Source organism: Cebus imitator, unplaced genomic scaffold (genome assembly GCF_001604975.1).
Source record: "Cebus imitator isolate Cc_AM_T3 unplaced genomic scaffold, Cebus_imitator-1.0 Scaffold497, whole genome shotgun sequence".
Classification (NCBI taxonomy): domain Eukaryota; kingdom Metazoa; phylum Chordata; class Mammalia; order Primates; family Cebidae; genus Cebus; species Cebus imitator.
Genome location: NW_016107812.1, coordinates 1,604,586 through 1,613,115, shown reverse-complemented (window position 1 = coordinate 1,613,115; position 8,530 = coordinate 1,604,586). Strand labels below are relative to the sequence as shown.

The 8,530-nt window shown below is 43.0% G+C and overlaps 2 protein-coding genes across 7 annotated transcripts in view; one reads left to right on the top strand and one right to left on the bottom strand.

The window, feature by feature from the left end:
• Positions 1–8,530, bottom strand: part of ZNF10 (zinc finger protein 10) — a 34,908-nt gene that overhangs the window by 8,520 nt on the left and 17,858 nt on the right. For 5 of the 6 annotated variants that reach the window (XR_005197586.1, XR_005197585.1, XM_017513650.2 and 2 more), the window contains exons 3-4: positions 1,301–1,427; positions 521–616 (exon numbers count right to left, since the gene is read on the bottom strand). The exons of the other annotated variant lie outside the window; for it this stretch is intronic. Coding sequence is in view for 3 of the 5 variants with exons in the window: in XM_017513650.2 (XP_017369139.1) it covers positions 521–616; positions 1,301–1,427 (223 nt within the window). In the remaining 2 variants the exon portion in view is untranslated. The remainder of the gene's footprint in view (positions 1–520; positions 617–1,300; positions 1,428–8,530) is intronic. 6 annotated transcript variants of the gene reach the window in all.
• LOC108292654 (receptor of activated protein C kinase 1) lies at positions 7,424–8,530 on the top strand. Its single transcript, XM_017513668.2, has one exon. It carries the CDS (start codon positions 7,535–7,537, stop codon positions 8,486–8,488), a length of 954 nt encoding a protein of 317 aa, XP_017369157.1. The 5' UTR covers positions 7,424–7,534; the 3' UTR covers positions 8,489–8,530.

The window sequence follows — 8,530 nt, the reverse complement described above, 5'->3', positions numbered from 1 at the left end:
ACACACACACTAAAGTATAGTAGGAAAAACAGGTGTTTCTGTGAGCAGCCATTCTGGAAGTAAAGGAAGGAGAGTTGAGGCAACAGGAATTCATGAACTCTCTGCAGCAGTTTTCTACCTGGCAGAAAATAAACTCTCAAAAAAGAAGTAGGTGCTAAGAGTCCCACTCTAAAGCTTGCACAGAGAACTGAGTTGTGGGAAGGGGCCACATGAAAGAAAAAGAACAAAAATGCAAGAAGTGATTCTATGAAAAACGAGAGCACAAGATGCTACTAATAATCAGGAGAGCAACATGTGCAAGGGCCGAAACCAAGCATATCAACAGAGAGAGAAACCTTTGTCTCTGAATGCAAATGGGATGTAGAGAGAAGACTGGCAGCGGGGAAATAGGGGTCAGATAAACTCAGTCCTCCCAGGAAGAAGGGCCTGTGGGCAGAGCCAGTGAGCACTGTCTCCAGAAGTTCTAGCGCCTCACAGCTCATCTGGCTGCTGCCTATGACAACTCTTGTCTGGTCCTCACCAGGATGGGTCTCTTGGAGAATCCCTCTCTCCACCACCCAGGGCTCTTCTCCTTTCTCCAATCGGAGGATCACATCTGGCTTAGTAATCTGATAACCTGTTCACAGTGAAAGACAAAGAATGGAGTGAGAGTCAGGGGAGCTCTGGGGTAGGCACAAATAAACATCTCAGATTCAACCTGACCCCTCAACCCTCTGCAGGACTGGCAGGGACTCTAAAAAGTTGACAGAGGGGCCAGGCGTGGTGGCTCATGCCTGTAATCTCAGCACTTTGGGAGGCCAAGGTGGGCGGATCACAAGGTTAGGAGTTCGAGACCAGCCTGGCCAACGTGGTGAAAACCGTCTCTACTAGAAAAAAAAATACAAAAATTAGCCAGGCATGGTGGCAGGCACCTGTAATCCCAGCTACATGGGAGGCTGAGGCAGGGGAATCGCTTGAACCTGGGAGGAGGCTACAGTGAGCCGAGACCGCACCATTGCACTCCAGCGAGGGCGACAGAGTAAGACTCAGTCCCAAAAAAAAAAACAAACACACAAACAGAAAAAGAAAAAAACAAAAACAAGAGTTTTTAGAGGCAGGAAAACTTTTTAAAGAGGTATTTTTAGAACTTCAATACATTAAGTTTTCCACAAAAGCTAGAGTAAAAAAACCTTGTTCTATGCCTCAAAGAAATTAAGAAATTAGGTCTCTGAATCGCAAGACTGTACTCTGAATGCTTCAGGGTCTCTGTGCCTTTGGATCAATGGAGAACCAAAATCTTCAAAAACAGAGTTAGTCTTACCCAAGGAAACCAGGTTCTTATAGTTCTCCAACATCACATTTCTGTACACGATCTGCTGAGCAGTGTCCAGCAGCTTCCACTCCTCCCTGGTGAAGTCCACAAATATATCCTTGAAGGTCACCAGTGTCTACAACATCAAACACATTTGCATTGCACTAGAATGTATCTTTGCTGTTCCCCCTTCCTGATCATGAACAGGAAGATAAATTAAATTGATAGCACTGAGGCAGGTAGAGTGGATGGACCATAGTTTATTCTAGGAGTGAGTAGTATTTATTCTGGTCAATTCTTAAAAGGAAGGGCTATTAGATACCTGCTGTATAAAAACAAGTTTTATGTTATGCTTTAGGTTAAAAAAACTGTCATAAGCATTTTTATTTAAATTAAATTTTAAACAGCTATGGCAGAGGGAATCATCCATTCTCCAAAAAAGTGATCCCACTTTTACACTATGCAAAATAAAGAAGCTAATTCAAGCCGCTAAAAGAGGTGAAAAAAGTATTGAGTTCAAGTACACCTTAATGCTTAAGAAATTTACCACCCTAGCCATGTTTTGTAACTTAAAATAATTATCCAAAACACTTTTCATGACCATTTGTAGGCACTAAAAAACATATGGAAGAGTTGGGAGATTATATTAGCAGTAGCAAAACAATTTGACAAAGAAACAGGAGACAGGTGCAAGGCCCTTATCAGCCACATCAAAAGTAAGTATTGATTTATATATAGAGAAAAACCCATCTGAGTGACTGAGGGTCTCTCACCAAAGACCACGAAGGTGAGAGGACAGTGGAATAATGGTTTTAAATGCTGAAAGAACAGACAAACCAGAATTTCTACATCCAGTGAAAGTATCTTTCAAAATGATGCAAAATACATTCTCAAATGAACTATAACAGAATTTGTGGCCAGAAGATCTGCTATAGAAGATGTGCTGAAGGAAGGTCTTCAGGCAGAAGGAAAATGATACCAGAGAGAAACCTGCAATCTCAGAAAAGGGCGATGAATAACAAAAACAGTACATATCTGGGTAAATATATTTGTTTTCTTCTCTTAAATTCTTCAAAAATACACAGAACAGTTGGAAAAAAGACCTGTAACATTTTCTGGTGAAGTTTTTCAATATACAACCTGAAATCTCAGAAATGGAAGATGAACAACAAAAAAAGTAGATAAATGAGTAAATACATTTGTTTTCTTCTCTTTAATTCTTCAAAAATACATAAAGCAGTTGAAAGAAAGACCTGAAGCATTTTCTAGTGAAGTTTTTCAATATACATACAACTTTAGCATAAAGAGAGGAATGTAAAGGAACCCATATGTTGTAAGCCTTGAGATTTTACTTGACGTGGTAAAAATTAACTCTAAGTGGACTATAAAAAGATCAGGTATGTATATTCTAATCCCTATGGTGAACATTAAAAGATTCAAAATTAAAACTAAAAAACCAAGATATTAAGTGAAATACTAAAAAATATTCAAATAATTCAACTAAAAGCAGTAAAGTAAGGAGGAGGAAAAGATATACAGAGAACATATAATAAAATAACACACTTAAATCCAATTGTACCAAAAATAACATTAAACAGAAATAGTCTAAACATAATTTAAAAACAGGTCCCCAAACTGTATTAAGAAAAAAAAAGCAGCCAGCTACTGCAGCTCACACTTGCAATCTCAGCACTTTGGGAGGCTGAGGGAGGTGGATCACTTGAGTTCAAGAATTCAAGACCAGCCTGGCAACATGGCAAAATCCTGTCTCTACAAGAGAAACAAAAAATATCTGGATGTGGTGGCATGTGCCTAGCTATTCGGGAGGCTGAGAAGAGAGCATGCCTTGAATCTAGGAGGCAGAGGTTGCAATGAGCTGTGATCACACCACTGTACTCCAGCCTGGCCAACAGAGCGAGAACCTGTCTCAAAATACACACACACACACACACACACACACACACACACACACTCTCTCTCTCTCTCTCTCTCTCTCTCTCACACACACACACACACACACACACACAATTAAAAAAGGCAACAAAAACCACAAGCTTTGAGCCCAGGAGTTTCAGACCAGCCTGGGCAACATGGTGATATCCTGTGTCTACAAAAAATTTAAAAATTAGCTGGATGTGGTGGCTCATGCCTGTAGTCATAGCTACTGGTGATGCAGATGGTAGGATCACTTGAGGCCAGGAGTTTGAGCCAGGCTGCAGTGAGCTGTGATATCACCACTGCACTCCGGCCTGGGCAACACTGAGACCCTGCCTCAAAACAAACAAACAAACAAACCACAAGCCTCAACTATCTGCTAACTAAAAGAAAACAACATTGGGTGAGGTGCAGTGGCTCACGCCTGTAATCCTAACACTTTGGGAGGCCAAGGCAGGCGGATCACCTGAGGTCGGGAGTTCGAGACCCAGCCTGACCAACATGGAGAAACCCCATCTCTACTAAAAATACAAAATTAGCCAGGTATGGTGGTACATGTCTGTAATCCCAGCTACCTGGGAGGCTGAGGCAGGAGAATCACTTGAACTGGGGAGGCGGAGGTTGTGGTGAGCCAAGATCATGCCATTGTACTACAGCCTGGGCAACAAGAACGAAATTCCATCTCAAAAAAGAAAAGAAAACAACATTGAATACTTGAATATAACAACCTAGAGAGGTTAAAAGTAAAAGGACAGAAACAGACATACTATGGAAACACTAATCATACGAAAGCTAGAGGGGCTGTATTAGCATCAGACAACATAGATTTCAGAAGAATAGTAGCAGAGATAAAGAGGGATATTACATACTGATAAATGTGTCAATCTGCAAAAACATTTAATAATCCTAAATAGATCAAAAATGTAACACATAAATTTATAAAACTTTTATAAGAAGGCTGGGTGCAGTGGCTCACGCCTGTAATCCCAGCACATTGGGAGGCTGAGGTGGATGGATCACGAGGTCAAGAGATCAGGACCAGCCTGGCCAACACGGTAAAACCCCATCTCTACTAAAAATACAAAAATTAGCTGGGCATGGTGGCGTGCGCCTATAGTCGTAGCTACTTGGGAGGCTGAGGCAGGAGAATTGCTTGAATGCAGGACGTGGAAGTTGCAGTGAGCTGAGGTCGTACCACTGCACTCCAGCCTGGCGACAAAGCAAGACTCTGTCTAAAAGAAAAAAAACGTCTATAAGAAAATATATGAGAAAATATTTGTCATCTTGAGTTATTCAGAGGGTTTTATGGATCATAAAAGAACAAATTGATAGGCCAGGCACGGTGGCCTATCACCAATAATCCCAGCACTTTAGGAGGCCAAGGCAGGAGGATCACCGGAGGTCAAGAGTTTGAGACCAGCCTGGCCAATGTGGTAAAACCCCATCTCTACCAAATAAACAAAAATTAGCTGGCTATCGTGGTGCATGCCTGTAATCCCAGCTACTCGGGAGGCTGAGGCATGAGAATTGCTTGAACACAGGAGGCAGAGGTTGCAGTGAGCCAAGATCACACCATTGCACTCCAGCCTGAGTGAGAGAGTGAGATTCTGTCTCCAAAAAAAAAAAGAAACAAATTGAAAATTGACAGTGAATTTCATCAAAACTAAAAACCTTTTTTCTCTTCAAAAGACATTGCTAGGAGAATGAAAAGACAAGCCAGAGACTAGAAAATAATATTTGCAAATCACATTATCTGACAAAGGACATCTATGTGTAAGGCAGAGAGACTCTCAAAATTCAATGATAAGAAAACAGGCTAGTTTGAAAAATCAGCAAAAGACTAGACTAAACATTTCACCAAAGAAGGATATAGGTAGTAGGTAATAAATAAGCAAATGATGCTCAATGTCATTATTTATTAGGGAAATGAAAGTTAAAATGACAGTGAGATACCATAAGACAGTTATTAGAAAGGGTAAACTTTTAAACTGTGTGATACCAAGTGTTGGTGAGTATGCATAATAACTGCCATTCCCACATATTACTGTGGGAATGCAAAAATGCTGTAACTGCTTTGGAAAACTTGCATATTTTTCATGAAGTTAAACATACTCTTGGCACGCACATATGATTCACTTGGCCAAATACCTGAGTATAAAAATTTATGTCTACACAAAAACCTGTATGCAAATGTGCAAACCTAATAAAGGGCGTTATTTATAATTGGCAAAAACTGGAAGAAACTAAAATGTCCCTCAAAGGGAAATGGATAAACAAAGTGTGGTACAGCCACAGAATGTAAATCTACTCAGCAATAAAAAGGAACATCCTACTGACTCATGCAACAACAGATGAACCTCCAATACATTATGCTATATGGAAAGAGCTAGAGGTTACATACAACATGACCTCATTTATATGACATTCTGAAAAAGGTAAAAGCAGTAGATCAGTGGCTGCAAGGGGCTGGAGAGGGAGTATGAACTACAAAGCGGTTGCACACAGGGAATTCTAGGATCATGGGTTTGACCCTTAACTTGTTTTTCTTTTTTTTTTTGAGACAGTTTCACTCTTTCGCCCAGGCTGGGGTGAAGTGGTAGGATCCCAGCTCACTCCAACCTCCATCCACCGAGTTCAAGCGATTCTCCTGCCTCAGCCTCCAGGTAGCTGAGAATATAGGTGCCCAATACCACACCTGGCTAATTTTTGTATTTTCAGTAGAGACGGGGTTTTGCCGTGTTGGCCAAGCCGGTGTCGAACTCCTGACCTCAGGCGATCCACCCGCCTCAGCCTCACAGAGTGCTAGGATTACAGGCATGAGCCACCATGCCTGGCCTGCTCTGTATCCTGAATGAAGTGGTAGCTACACAAATATGTATCTGTCAAAAATCACAGAGCTGTAAATCCGTCAAAAATCAGAGCTGTAAATTTAATAATTTAAACATAAATTACTAAATGTAAACATAAATAAAAATATTTAAAGTGGGATGTTCTCTGAGATCTGTAAGCTGGATATCTTCTCTCCTTCCCTCCAGGTCTCCTCTCCCACCCTACTCTGTTACCAGAGAGGGTGAGCTCTATGGATTATACCAAAGGTTTCTCTTGCCCTCTGCCTTTCTGATTTATTTCACCAATGGAGATCACCAGCTGGTTATGGCAAGAAAGTTGTCCCAGTGCAACAGTGGTGATGTGATGGAGGTACATTCCCTTGACAGATGGTAACAGCCTCTGTGAACTGCAAGTCTGGTTTCCAGAACCTGTCCCTGTTCTCAGCCCTTCAGGCTAATGGTGATGACACTTCTCCCACCTCATTCTCGTATTACTGAATTTAAGTGTGCCTGCCACTTTCCACTAGTCCATGACTCATTCACTAGTGTTCACTGTTTCTAAGAAGCCTGCCCAGTTTTAACCTAAGTGGCTATCTGATTTCTAGCCTGGTGCTTTCAGCATTCCCATAAGTAATACATTGCACTTTTACTGTAAACACAGAGACAAAGTATGTCATGGGGACACCACTGAAAGGAAAGGTGCCTAAGATGTTAGTCAAGAACCAGATTTGATATCTGGCGGATTTGTGGTCAAATTTGTACATCTTAATTTTTTTTTTTTTTAAGATGGAGTTTTGCTCTGATGTCTGAGCTGAAGTGCAGTGGCACGATCTCAGCCCACTACAACCTCCGCCTCCCGGGTTCAAGAAATTCTCCTGCCTCAGACTCCCAAGTAGCTGGCACTACAGGCACATGCCACCACGCCTGGCTGATTTTTATATTTTTGGTAGAGACAGGGTTTCACCATGTTGGCCAGGCTGGTCTCAACCTGCTGACCTCAGGTGATCTGACCATCTCAGCCTCCCAAAGTGCTGGGATTACAGGTGTGAGCCACCATACCCAGCCTGTATACCTTAATTTTGGATTGGATGACGCCTCTTTATTTAACTTCACCATGAGTCAGTTCTCTTAGGTGTAAAATACCATCTGCCTCACAGTATTATACATACTAACACAACAGTACAATACTGCATTAAAGAAGGCAAAGATGAGAAGCCATCCACTGCAGTCCAGAAAGTGCAGACATTCCAAGAAGGTATACAGCCTAAGTACATTTCATATACTTTCGAAATCTCTTGTGTGCTTCTTGTTCTTTGCTGGAAGTAAACATTAACCTGAATTGTGTTGCTTATTGTTTTTTAAATGCCTTTATCTCGCTCTTTCACTGCAAGGTGGCGGCGGGAGTAGCTGTGGTGCTGGCTTCTCTGTGCCATCCAGTGCCATCCTCGTCAGTGCAGCGGCACACGTGCTCTCCGCCGCCATGACTGAGCAGATGACCCTTCGTGGCACTCTCAAGGGCCACAACGGCTGGGTAACACAGATCGCTACTACTCCTCAGTTCCCGGACATGATCCTATCCGCCTCTCGAGACAAGACCATCATCATGTGGAAACTGACCAGGGATGAGTCCAACTATGGAATTCCACAGCGTGCTCTTCGAGGTCACTCCCACTTTGTTAGTGATGTGGTTATCTCTTCAGATGGCCAGTTTGCCCTCTCAGGCTCCCGGGATGGAACCCTGCACCTCTGGGATCTCACAACGGGCACCACCACGAGGCGATTTGTGGGCCATACCAAGGATGTGCTGAGTGTGGCCTTCTCCTCTGACAACCGGCAGATTGTCTCTGGATCTCGAGATAAAACCATCAAGTTATGGAATACCCTGGGTGTGTGCAAATACACTGTCCAGGATGAGAGCCACTCAGAGTGGGTGTCGTGTGTCCGCTTCTCGCCCAACAGCAGCAACCCTATCATTGTCTCCTGCGGCTGGGATAAGCTGGTCAAGGTATGGAACCTGGCTAACTGCAAGCTGAAGACCAACCACATTGGCCACACAGGCTATCTGAACACAGTGACTGTCTCTCCAGATGGATCCCTCTGTGCTTCTGGAGGCAAGGATGGCCAGGCCATGTTATGGGATCTCAACGAAGGCAAGCACCTTTACACCCTAGATGGTGGGGACATCATCAACGCCCTATGCTTCAGCCCTAACTGCTACTGGCTCTGTGCTGCCACAGGTCCCAGCATCAAGATTTGGGATTTAGAGGGGAAGATCATTGTAGACGAACTGAAGCAGGAAGTTATCAGCACCAGCAGCAAGGCAGAACCACCCCAGTGCACCTCCCTGGCCTGGTCTGCTGATGGCCAGACTCTGTTTGCTGGCTACACAGACAACCTGGTGCGAGTGTGGCAGGTGACCATCGGCACCCGCTAGAAGTTTGTGGAACAGCTTTACAAATTAAAGGAAAAAACTGGC

Excerpts from the sequence above, each read along its gene's own strand:
- LOC108292654 (XM_017513668.2), top strand. The coding sequence starts at position 7,535 with ATGACTGAGCAGATGACCCTTCGTGGCACTCTCAAGGGCCACAACGGC.